Genomic DNA, 12577 nt, shown 5'->3' with positions numbered 1-12577 from the left:
AAAAAACTAATAAACTGGTTATGTTCACTGTGCAGATGCATTTGGTGGCTATATAAATATTATGAAAAAAAAACTACACGTTCCAGTAGCTCAAGGGGCTCGGAGAGGAAGTGACAACACACCCGGATGTGACATCAGAGCGCTTCCTTAAACATACATGGCAGCCTGCTGGTGTGCCATGCTTGTGTGCTTAGTGAAGCTGTGCATTTATTCATAAAACGTGTTTAATCTCTTGTAATCATGTCCGGCCGACATAATAATAAGTTGCCAAACAATCTGCCTCAGTTGCAGAATCTCATCAAAAGAGACCCGCAGTCGTACCTTGACGAGGTGAGTGTAAACACCGACACAGCTTCAAGCCTTCTCCACCGACTATAGTTTGTTGTTTAGATTATGGCTTTTTGTGTCTTTTGCAGTTCTTACAGCAATACAGGCATTACCAGTCCAATATTCAGATCTTCAAACTGCAGCCGGACAAACCGAATAAGGAGCTTGCGGAGCTCGTCATGTTTCTTGCGCAGGTATTTTTGTCGTGTGTTTGTAGCAAAATATTTTTTGTTTCATGTTGCACCTTATCACCAAAGAAAGTTCCTAGTTTGTGAATCTTGTTTTTTTTTTTTTATTAACTGACAATGGCAATAAAACTTTTCTGATTCTGATGGAGCCAGTTGTGAAACGTACACATTTCTTTCAGGTTGGCCACTGCTACTTGGAACACATGTCGACTTTTCCTCAGGAGCTGTGTGAGCTGCTGCTCAGCTTCCACACAGTCCTGGAGCCAGACCTGAGGATGGTGAGCTACAACACTCACACACGTGCAAGTCTCACTTCACGATATTATCGCACATTTCGATATTAATTACAAAATTCATCATTAGCTCTATTTCGGACACTTACTTGGTCCTTCAAATAAAAGACAGCACGCAGACAAAAAAAGCACATTGTTTTTTGTAGAGATTCAGATGTCAAGAGTTTTGAGTCCTCCCTGCTCCGGACATAAGTTATATAATATATAAAAAGTGCAGTTATGTCATAGTGTTGTTTATGACATCAACACAGGGAAATTGAGCAAAATATCATGGTCTAGGTTTGCCTGGATAATTCAGAATGATGCCTAATATATAGAAATGTAATATTGTGATGTTGTTTTGAACATAATATTGAGTATAGAGTAAATAAAAAGCTACAAAAAGAACTGGTTAATACAAATAAAAGTGGGGGGAAAGTCATGTTATCACATTGTCTGATAATTGAACCTTTACTAAATAAATGTAAAGACACATTTTAACACATTTCTGTTGGATTGACTTAAAACTGTTATTGGGATACTAGCTCTTTGGCTGATGCTGCAGCAAGTTCTTGTATTTATTAATATTGTGACAGTCCGTGATATTTTGGTTATTGTTACATCCTTCGTTTGTAATGTAACTGTCTTTTTGTGTTTGTTTATATTCTGCATTATAGACATTTTGTAAAGGATTAATTCTCCTGAGAAACAAAAACCTGATCAGCCCATCTGGCCTCCTTGAGCTCTTCTTTGAACTATTGAGATGTCACGACAAACTACTCAGAAAGGTATTATTGTATGTTAAAACTCCCTTCATTTGGGTTCTAATGTGTGTGTTTTTGTTTTGTTTTTTCAGACACTGTACACACACATTGTATCGGATATAAAAAACATCAATGCTAAACATAAGAACAATAAAGTTAACACAGTAAGTACTTTTTCCTATATCACAATCGTTTGCTTTGCATTGTATGACCACAATTGATATTTTCTGTCTCAGATTCTCCAGAACTTTATGTATACCATGCTTCGAGACAGTAACCCAATCGCAGCCAAGATCTCCCTGGATGTCATGGCAGAGCTGTACAAAAGAAACATATGGTTTGTTCTTAATTGTCCCTTTTCATTCAGTTTCAATTATCAAACTCATTGTTGGTTTGTTCCATCAATGTTGCTTTTTAGGAATGATACAAAAACGGTCAATGTCATAACAACGGCATGCTTCTCAAAGGTGACAAAGGTATGACTTTCTGTAAAAAACAACAAATAATCCTTATTTTATGTTTTTAAATAATGCACCCACTTTAAATTACGTTTCTTTTAGATTCTTGTAGCAGGTCTTAAGTTTTTCCTTGGGAAAGATGAAGATGAGAAAAACGAAAGTGACTCTGATTCCGAGGCAAGTTTCAAAGTTTGAAAAGAATGTAATGTCCCTGCTGCTTTTAATTTGCCTCTTGTAATGGGCTGTGTATTTTTTACAGGCAGAAGGGCCATCAGCCAGAGACCTAATGATCAGATACTCAACTGGTAAAAAGAGTTCCAAAAACAAGAAGAAGTTTGAAAAAGCAATGAAAGTCCTGAAGGTAATATGTTTATGTTTGTATTGTCAAAATGATAATATGCACTAAATGTCTTTGCTCTGTTTAGACGCACAAGAAAAAGTCCAAAGCTGAGGTCTTCAATTTTTCTGCAATTCACCTGATCCATGATCCTCAAGGTGATGTTACATCCTTTGTCCACCCTCCACAACCATCTCACCCCTCTAAAGACTGGCCCATTTCCATTGATATTTGGGGTCCTATAAATGAAAGATTTCAATGCTTATGGTAACTTTGCAGAAGTCACTCTTGAGTTCTACAAAGGATCCCGTTGTAATCAATCGATAAAACCCTGAACATTCAGGGAAAGCGTCATATCAAGAGAGCAAAAAGAGAAATCAAACATTGTTAAATCCTGTTGACAGAAAAGGACGTGGTTGCCACCCACAAATGCACCAAAGTGCAGATGTATGTTTCTGTTTAAGTAGGGCCATTTATTTAATTGGCAATGCCATGTTTTGTTTTGGTGCTTTTCCACAATGCTGTCCTGTGTTAGTCAATTTCTCTGGCCCCGTTATTCTTTCCAGTGAAATAAATTAACCATAATCAAAGCATGATTTTGAATGCAGCAGTTTCCTAAATGCATTTATCATGAATACAGTGGTAAAAAATATTTGTTTGCAGAATTTTCTGAAAAACTCCTAAAACAATTGGAAAGCTCTAACGAGCACTTTGAAGTGAAGATTATGATGATGGAGCTTATATCCCGTCTAGTTGGAATCCATGAGGTAATTAATTGAGACTTCTTTGTAACCTGTAAATGAAAAGCTTTGTATTTACTAAAATATATTTGGTCTATCGGTATTTAAAATGGTCAGTAATAAAACATCTCTTCATGTACAGCTTTTTCTTTTCAATTTCTATCCATTCATCCAGAGGTTTCTCCAGCCACATCAGAGGGGTATATGTTTAAATCAATTACATAATTTCTGGAGGAATAATCTTGAGTCATTTGTTGTCATTTTTTTTTTTTTTTTTCAGAAGTGACAAAAATATTGCTTTGTGCAGCCCAAGCCTCTCATCACCTTGTCCCTCCAGAGGTTGTGCTTTATGAGCTTCAGTTTTCTTTGTCAAATGTATTGACACATTAAAACATTTATTGTATTATTCCATTTTAGATCATTGAACCTATGATCATGACCGTCGCTAACAATTTCGTAACTGACAGAAACTCGGGCGAGGCCATGACTGTCGGGTAAAGAGTAGTTTTCTTCACTGTATATGTTTTTTATTTACTTCTGCGGCAAAGGTGTAACATTGATCTTCTTGTGCACGTCAGGATCAACGCCATCAAGGAAATTGTATTCCGCTGTCCACTGGCAATTAATGAAGACATGTTACAAGACTTGGCCCTGTACAAAACTCACAAAGATAAGAGTAAGTACATGTATGTAAAAAATGGTTTGATTTAGTGCGTGACAAGATCAATGTATAATGTCCTTTTTGCAGATGTGATGATGTCGGCCAGAAGTCTGATCCAGCTGTTTAGAAACCTCAATCCACAAATGCTGCACAAGAAGGACAGGGTGAGCAATATCAATCACTTTGCATATGTTTGCCTCTGCTTTAGCCACTATATGCTCTCTCCGTGACGGTTTCCCTGCACCTCTGCCCTTCTGTGTGCGCTTCTTTCCTACTCCTCGCTCGTCTCCTCCCATTCTGAGTCTTAACCTTTTAACTTGGTCCACTGGCTGACATTTGATATTAAACATGCCTGAATGTGTTGCACGTGCATTTCGATCACCTCCTTCATGCTTTGACCTGCTGCGCATTTCGCTGTAACTGACTCCTGAGCGGCACGGGTCGGCACCGCGCAGAAAGCAGTCGTGAGAGTGAGCGGCGCAGTGACTGAGAAGTTTTGCGTGCAATCCTCTTGAAACGCCTCATTCACCGCAGTGGCGCGCTTGTCCCACCGCAGACGAGAGACGCTGGCTGTCTGCGCAGCTGAGCGGGGAAGGGGAGAGACGGAGGGTCAGGGGAGGAGTAATGTGCAATGAGGCTCTGCGTTGTGCCAGTTCTTTATAGCGTCATTCACAAACCAATGAAAGACAGTCTGCGAAAACATAACTTAATGACAATAACGCTGATACTAAAAATAAAGGGTATTTATATCATTAATGAAACTCTTTGTTTTTAACTTATTTCAGGGTAATTTAGGCGTATAGTAGCAATTCTACTTTTTTTTTTTCATTCGTAATCATTTCTCAATGCTGTGGGGGGGCATAGATGCATCATTATCTCCAAAGGGGGGCGCTCCAGTAAGGTTTTTGAAAAGCACTGTCATAAGGGTAAAGGATTGGCAAAAAATAAAGAAACAAACAAAATTCTGTATTGTTTAGTTTTTGCATTTCTATAACGTGGTACACTACCTCCTTATTATAGACATTTCTTGATCATATAAACATGTTTTCATATAAATTGTACTTTATACTGACAGGTTAAGAAGTAATGTATCCATCTTTTTCTCAGGGGAGACCCACAGAAGCATCCACAGAAGCTAAAATCAAAGATTACGGGGAGCTGGAGGCTAAAGACCACATACCTGGAGCTGAAGTTCTTGAATTGGAGGAGAACAAGAAAGATGAAGGCCAGTTTATATACAAAAAATACTGATTGTTACAACCCTCAAAGTATAGTCATTAACATTAGGAGGTGCCGATTTTCCAGGTGATGCATCTGATGGCTGGGAGAGTGCTAGCATCAGTGATGATGTTGAAGGGGGAGAGTGGGTCGATGTTCACCACTCATCGGATGAAGACACAGAGATTTCTGAGAAACTGAAGGCCATACCAGCGGAGGAGAGACAAGCCATGGCAGCTGCGGTCAGTGGCAGTAGACTTCTAACTCAGGACGACTTTAAGAAAATCCGCTCGGCTCAAATGGCCAAAGAGGTCAGTGCTGCACCAGGCAAAGCCCTGAAGAGGAAAATGGCGGATATCGACAATGAGGAAGAAAGGTGAAGACAAATATAACTTTTTTTTCTTTTTTACGGCTAGTTTAATTGTGTTTATTTTTCATTCAAATGTATTAAAAGTGAGTATTTTATGTTTTTCAGGGGGGAGATTTTAACGCTAAGGGACATCGAAAAACTACACAAGAAGCCAAAAGCGGATAAAGAAACGAGACTTGCGACAGCAATGGTAAAACAAAATTGAGTTTATTTTTCCACAAACAACTGTTTGGACTTGCCTAATGTATGTATATGCATAGGCGGGAAGGACGGACAAAAAGGACTTTGTCAGGAAGCGGGAAAAGATGAACCCACATGCCAGCACCAGCAACAAGGAGAAGAGAAAGACAAAAAACTTCATGATGATGAGACACAGTCAAAATGTCCGGACCAAAGGCAAACGTTCCTTCAGAGAGAAACAGGCAAGTTATGTTTTTACAGATGGACATGGTTTTTCATTGTACACTTCATGTAAATTCATATTTCTGTGTATTTTAGATTGCGTTACGAGATGCACTCCTGAGGAAACGGAAGCACAAGTAAATATTTGGAAATGTGACCAATCAACGCATTGATTTGTTGATTCTTATATAATACTATATATACTATTATATACTGCATTTGTGCCTAAATATTCAGATGGCAAATAAAATGTGTTTGGTGAATTGAGTCGCCCTCTTTCTATCCGGTCTTTAGGTTAATGAATAATTGTTCACTGCATAACATTATTGTGTTGTAGGAGTCTCATGACAATTTGGTGATAAAATCCAATAATTCTGTGTATCTTGAACACTTCCCCTTACACTGCAAATTCCACACAGGTTTAGTGTCTTTTTATTTTATATTGCATTCACTGAAAGTTGCGAAAGACCGCGCCCTTCTTTCTGAAACCACGGTAATAAAATATGGGCCTGTTGAGTTGCATTTAAAGTAGAACCTGAAAAATAAAGATACATTTTGTATCCACTGGAGACTTCATCCAGCCGATGTTGACAGTGAAGTGGCTAGAGGAAATGTCATTGTGTCCTTAGGCAAGACACTTGACCCACATTGCCTAGTAAGCTTTGATTGCCTTGAAAGTGGAAAAGTGTTATTACTTCATTCTATTCATATGACAAATATGAATAGAATGCCTATGACCTCCCCTACCCCTAGCCTCCTCTACCCCATTGCCTACACTTCTACCCCCTGTTACATCCCCATCTTTTTCTCTCTACTTCTTCTGTCTTGTTCATTTTATCTGTATATTGTGTTCTGTACGTGTTGTCCCCCCTGTCTGTAAATACCCCCCCTTTTTTTATTATGTTCAGCGTCTTTGGGTCACTGAAAAGCGCTATTTAAATAAAAGTTATTATTATTATTATTATTATTAAATCAGGGTTTGATATTTCAGGAGAAATAAAGCGATTGCCAGAAACCAGAACCAGAAAAAGACACCAAGCGCTCCAAAGTGGTGGTACAAGGTACAAGCGATGACAATAGGTCTGCTAATAATATAGTGCCCTTATCCCCGGATTCAAGAACATTGAAGCATGGTGCAGTGTCAAGTTTTCAATAATACTGTAACCAACCTCAAAACACCAGACCATTTGATGTCATAATTTATACATGAAGATGACTAAAGGTAAGAACACATATCAATCCACACTATCTACTGTTACAGGCTGATTTCAGTCTTCAGTTACAGTTTTGACTATTAAACGGACTACATTACCCATAAACCAGCGGGGATCACAACAAACGTGCTAACGCCGAACATCACCGAAAAGCCACTGACAGTTATTCCTACTGCAACATGAGGTATTACCCATTGTTTACCATTATAAAAGAACAGCACTGTCTCTTATTTCCACGCATTTACCCTTCTGTTGTTTTTTGAAAAAAGTTATTTGATCGCGTATCCATCATCGCGAGTTAGCATTAGCAGCGGTGTTCTCGGCTATTAGCCTGTAAGCTAAACTGAACTGCCCGCTTTACATGATACAATATTGCAACGTGTGCGTGCACTTCATTCATACAGTGAAGGTTACATTAGCTTTTCCACGAGGTTCACAAACTGTTGCATGAACTGGATCATCTCGACGAGCTGATCACAGACTAACGTTAGAATGAGTCCACTGTCATATGGAGCTAAAAGCCAAGTGTCTCATTTATTGGTTATGATATATTCCTTATCGAAGTAACAAAGTTAAACATCAGCTGTCTAAAACGAGGTTGAATTCTGAATAGCGGAAGTGGAAATATGAGGTGTCTGACTTGATAATTTGCTGAAATTTCAAACTGGTGTTGTTTGCCCCACATAAACACTGGGACACGCTTTTATGAAGGATCTGCTACATTTTAGATGTGGTTGTGTATTAGGGACTGCATATTAACAATGATCCAAAGGGCTGTAATTTATTTCAATAAATGCCTTTTTAATTTTCCTCTTTTTGTTGCCTCAGGTGTTGTTTTCTCTAGACAGCTATGGCACCGGGCGATATGGTGCCAGACCATGTCAAACCAGTCAAGTCTAAGGAGAAGCGTCCTGCAAATAGACCTTCAAAAGCAGAATCTGAGACTGATGGGTCGTTTGTCTTTGAGGCGCATGAGGCCTGGAAGGACTTCCATAACTCTCTCAGGCATTTCTATGAAGTGGGGGAACTGTGTGATGTGACACTGAAGGTCAGTCTCATTTTTACTCTAGGTGCATGACTTCTCCACTCTAAACTCTTGTTATTTTCACTGAACTTAACAACAATTTAGAGTTTAGAAGTCATGTTAGGTTCAGTGAAAGGACAATCTACTTGCTTAAATGTATTTCTTAATGTAATGTTTCTCAATCAGGTAAAAAACTGTACTCTTTCAATTATGTAACAGAAAATGACCAAATTCACATTTCACAATACATTTCTTTATTGGGGTTCTGTGCAAAAACAGAAATATGCGCAGCAGGTTTTGTGTTGGTTATGTATTAAGAGCATAGTTTTATGTAAAAGTGTATGTTAAGATTTGTTGTGATTTCTCTATTCTTCCAGGTTGGCAGCAGGTTGATCCCATGCCACAAACTTGTGCTTGCATGTGTGATTCCGTACTTCAGGTATGTGCTGTGGTTTTGGGGTGAGAGGTGTTCAATCATGATGTTTTGGCATTTATTTTTACTTTAGAGCCATGTTCTTGTCGGAGATGTCAGAGGCAAAGCAGGAACTGATAGAAATAAAAGATTTTGATGGTGATGCTATTCAGGACCTTGTACATTTTGCTTATTCCTCCAAGCTGACTTTAACAGTAGACAATGTGCAACCACTGCTGTATGCAGCATGTATACTTCATGTAAGTGTACTTCAAATGTATCAAACCCTCTTCCCTTCATTCTTAATAATTAAATATTTTGTCAAGTCATGCAATTATAATTAATTATTAACATTAATTTCCCTGACAGGTGGAGTTAGTTGCACGAGCATGTTGTGAGTACATGAAGGCTCACTTTCATCCTACAAACTGCCTTGCTGTGCGTACATTTGCTGAGAGCCACAATCGTGTGGACCTGATGGATATGGCTGACCGCTATGCGTCTGAGCATTTCAAAGAGGTGGTGGATTGTGAAGACTTTATTTCTGTATCGCCACAGCACTTGCAGACTCTTCTCTCCTCCAACGATCTAAATATCAGCTCAGAGACACAGGTATACAAAGCAGCAGTCAAGTGGCTTAAAGCCAACCCACAACATCACGAGGCCTGGCTGGACCAGATCATGTCTCAGGTCAGTAAGCCGAGAGGTTGTATGTGTTTTCTTGTCTTTATTGCCCTATAAACATAATAAATCTAAGAACCTGCTGCATAAGTAACCAGTTTTACAACTGCCATATTTACTTGTCTTTCAGGTGCGTCTGCCATTGCTCTCTGTGGAGTTTTTAACAGGAACTGTGGCTAAGGATGAGATGATCAAAGGTAACCTAAGCTGTCGGGACCTTTTGGATGAAGCAAGGAACTACCACCTGCACATAAGCAACAATGTGGTGCCAGACTTTGAATACACCGGCCGCACTGTGCCACGGAAGCACACTGCAGGTTGTTTTTATGTACACACACATTACATAATCGCTGTTTGTTTACCAATTAAAGTCATACTATGAAGCCCCTAAACTGCATTATTTACTTCATTTGTTTTTTATTCTCAGGGGTTTTGTTCTGTGTTGGCGGTAGAGGAGGTTCAGGTGATCCGTTTCGTAGCATTGAATGTTATTCGATCACCAAGAACAGTTGGTTTTTTGGTCCTGAGATGAACAGCAGGCGGCGACACGTGGGGGTAATTTCTGTGGAAGGTAAGTTGATTAAGGTTTAAATTCTTACAAATACAATTTTAATGTGGCGTTCTGTTTTATTTTATAGGCAAGGTTTATGCTGTTGGTGGTCATGATGGTAATGAACATTTAGGAAACATGGAGGTGTTTGACCCTCTCACCAATAAGTGGATGATGAAAGCTTCTATGAATACCAAGAGGTAACGTATCAACATGTAGCTCCAGATGTTTGATGACCTTCAGCAGACCGCACAGTGATCTGGATGTCTTGTGCAGGAGGGGTATTGCACTGGCTGCTCTTGGCGGTCCCATTTATGCCATTGGAGGTTTGAACGACAATTCCTGTTTTAATGACGTGGAGCGATATGACATTGAGGGTGATTGCTGGAGTTCGGTGGCTCCCATGAACACCCCTCGCGGTGGAGTGGGCTCTGTGTCTTTAGGGGTAAGACTGAACTGTGTAGCTGGTCCATTTGGTGCGACTTTTGTGACTGTGCCTTTTGTGACACTGCCTTCTCCACAGAGCTATGTCTATGCAGTCGGGGGCAATGATGGAGTGGCGTCACTTTCTAGTGTGGAGCGATTTGATCCCCACCTTAATAAGTGGTCTGCAGTGAGCGAGATGGGCCAAAGGCGAGCCGGAAATGGAGTTAGCAAACTTAATGGATGTCTTTATGTTGTGGGTAAGTGAAGTTTCATAAAACCGCTGATCAAGAGTTCAGTTTGTAGTTGTCAGGTTACTAATTTGTTTTTACTACACAGTTGAAAACTGTCTTGTCATTCAGTACTAAGCATGAATGCAGTGGCTGCTGTTTGTGGCTCGACTGCACTTGTTTTATTTAAATCTTTAGTTCAGTTGTTTTATTTTAAAATAAAAGTTAAATTAAACTTAACAGTATTACTGTAGCTGCAGTACACTAAAAGGAAATATTTAATGCAAACGGTATTGAACAGTTGTATTTTTATAATTTTAACCCTTTTCATATTGTAAATATTCCTATAATGTATACATGTCCTTTCCTTTTATTTTCTAAGGTGGATTTGATGATAACTCGCCCCTGAGCTCTGTTGAACGATTTGACCCTCGAATGAACCGCTGGGAGTTTGTGTCCGAGCTAACCACTCCGCGAGGCGGTGTTGGAGTCGCCACAGTGATGGGAAGAGTGTTCGCTGTGGGAGGACACAATGGAAATATCTACTTAAACACAGTGGAGGCATTTGAACCCCGAATGAACAGGTGAGAGGACAAATAAAGACAATAACAGAAATTAACAGAAATAAAAAGAGATTGATTAAGTGCCTCTGTGTGTTTGTCCAGATGGGAACTGGTGGGCTCGGTGTCTCACTGTCGAGCTGGAGCTGGAGTGGCTGTATGTTTGTCCCATGTGAGCCAGATCAGGGATGTGGGCCAAGGCTCTAGTAATGTGGTCAACTGCATGTGAGACTCTCCCAGGTGATGGACTGCTGTCACATTTAACCCTTGCACAAGCACAAAGAACACAGCACATAGAGTGTCACTCTAGGTTCTTGTTCACGAAAATGCTCTACAATCCTTGCACAGTATGTTACTGTTGTCGAAAATGGACAAAGTTGAAAAATGTATTCTATACGTATAGTAATGCGTGCACACAGAAATAGGAATTGTACATAAATAATGTAAACCCATCCCAAACTGTTGCTGGTGGTGTTTTACAATCTGTTTGTCTGGACTATTATGTACCTTATTTGTCATGTGCAGCTGTTACACCTCATTTTGACATTTTGATTAAAGGGAAAAGGAAACCGTAAATGGCCATTATATTTCTCTGGCTATTGAAAATGTACCATGCTGAAATTTGTATTGCTGTTTCAAGTTCATGTGTACATTTTAGACCATGCCGCTAAACTCTCAGTTAATCATATTGCCTCACTGATGTGTTCTTTAATTGGCTCTGGAGAGTTTTGTTACGTTTTGAGCGTCATTTTGATGGTCTATTCTCATGGAAGTTCAGGAAACAATCCAAACTGCTGCCGCTGCATTCTCAATTACAATAAGAGGCGTAATGATTGTACAAAATAGGACTGGATAAAGCAATATATGTGGCAAAGCCTAATCCAGAGAGGGATCTTCATACAGACCTGTGTGGGATGATAGCTGGGCTGTCTTCAATCCTAATCAGACTGCTTTTGGATATCTCTGCCAGCGCTTCTGTTCTATTTTAATATATGGACTCTTTGTATATAATTGGTGTACAGTATATCTTCAACAGTCTTTAATATTCATTGCTGTGTGCACTATTTTTCTAGAAAATGTACCGTGGATGTGACATCTGGTTATATTTTTGTCTGCAATAGAAAATTATGATAAAAATCACGCAGTTTATATAGTGAGATAAATATGATTCAGTGATTTGCACATTGATGTTGTATGAAATGTCAAAGTGCGTGTCATTTTAAAAACTAATGATGTAAAACTGAACTGTGTAGTTTGTCGCTGTCTTTATATTTTATCTTTAACATATACTTTCTCCTTGACTGCTTCCACATTTTGTCATTTACATTGTATTGGTATAATAAAGTTATTTATAATCTGTTCATTATTTTGCATTTTACTCCAAACCTTTTAGGACCAAATGTATATTTTATTTTCAATACTTTCACCTACAAAACTTCAATCCGCTTTTGCATTTACTACTTTACCAGCGAGGTTGCAGATATGAAGCTGTCATAATATAATCCATAATTGTTTTTAAATCTGGTTTAGGTAGTGCCAACATAAAGCAGTAAATAGAAACTTTTATGGGGAATGTAAGATGTGTTTTATTACTGCAAATTTGAACTTATGAAACAAATATTCAACCTTATTAAAACATTCAAAATATCAAAATACTAAATATTAGTAAAATATAATAAAAACTACACTGAAGTTTTGTTTTGGTTTGAGTTTTTTACTCCCAATTTAAGGAAACAATAATTTGAT

General features: G+C 38.8%; 2 protein-coding genes across 2 annotated transcripts; both read left to right on the top strand.

The window, feature by feature from the left end:
- Nucleotides 1-130: 130 nt before the first annotated feature.
- sdad1 (SDA1 domain containing 1) lies at nt 131-5972 on the top strand. The gene is made up of 21 exons (XM_072454759.1): nt 131-330; nt 417-521; nt 695-793; nt 1465-1575; nt 1644-1715; nt 1788-1888; nt 1970-2027; nt 2112-2190; nt 2273-2370; nt 2435-2504; nt 3010-3113; nt 3229-3286; nt 3367-3425; nt 3504-3580; nt 3665-3762; nt 3835-3911; nt 4855-4972; nt 5038-5341; nt 5441-5525; nt 5596-5757; nt 5834-5972. Exons 1-21 carry the CDS (start codon nt 241-243, stop codon nt 5876-5878), a joined length of 2070 nt encoding a protein of 689 aa, XP_072310860.1. The 5' UTR covers nt 131-240; the 3' UTR covers nt 5879-5972.
- A 1056-nt stretch (nt 5973-7028) lies between these two features.
- klhl8 (kelch-like family member 8) lies at nt 7029-12192 on the top strand. The gene is made up of 12 exons (XM_072454757.1): nt 7029-7135; nt 7780-7999; nt 8353-8414; nt 8482-8647; nt 8757-9077; nt 9199-9385; nt 9496-9639; nt 9707-9818; nt 9895-10063; nt 10142-10301; nt 10654-10855; nt 10937-12192. Exons 2-12 carry the CDS (start codon nt 7802-7804, stop codon nt 11058-11060), a joined length of 1845 nt encoding a protein of 614 aa, XP_072310858.1. The 5' UTR covers nt 7029-7135; nt 7780-7801; the 3' UTR covers nt 11061-12192.
- Nucleotides 12193-12577: the final 385 nt, after the last annotated feature.

The sequence above is a fragment of the Eucyclogobius newberryi genome, unplaced genomic scaffold (assembly GCF_026437365.1).
Source record: "Eucyclogobius newberryi isolate DKJ021-1_F unplaced genomic scaffold, fEucNew1.0.hap1 SCAF_2, whole genome shotgun sequence".
NCBI lineage: Eukaryota > Metazoa > Chordata > Actinopteri > Gobiiformes > Gobiidae > Eucyclogobius > Eucyclogobius newberryi.
This window is presented reverse-complemented; position numbering and strand designations above follow the sequence as displayed.

Coding starts and splice junctions, on each gene's coding strand:
- klhl8 (XM_072454757.1), top strand. CDS start 7,802: ATGGCACCGGGCGATATGGTGCCAGACCATGTCAAACCAGTCAAGTCT. Junction 9,078..9,198: donor TGGACCAGATCATGTCTCAG/GTCAGTAAGCCG, acceptor CTTGTCTTTCAG/GTGCGTCTGCCATTGCTCTC. Junction 10,064..10,141: donor TGGGCTCTGTGTCTTTAGGG/GTAAGACTGAAC, acceptor CCTTCTCCACAG/AGCTATGTCTATGCAGTCGG.
- sdad1 (XM_072454759.1), top strand. CDS start 241: ATGTCCGGCCGACATAATAATAAGTTGCCAAACAATCTGCCTCAGTTG. Junction 794..1,464: donor TGGAGCCAGACCTGAGGATG/GTGAGCTACAAC, acceptor TCTGCATTATAG/ACATTTTGTAAAGGATTAAT. Junction 5,526..5,595: donor CGAGACTTGCGACAGCAATG/GTAAAACAAAAT, acceptor GTATATGCATAG/GCGGGAAGGACGGACAAAAA.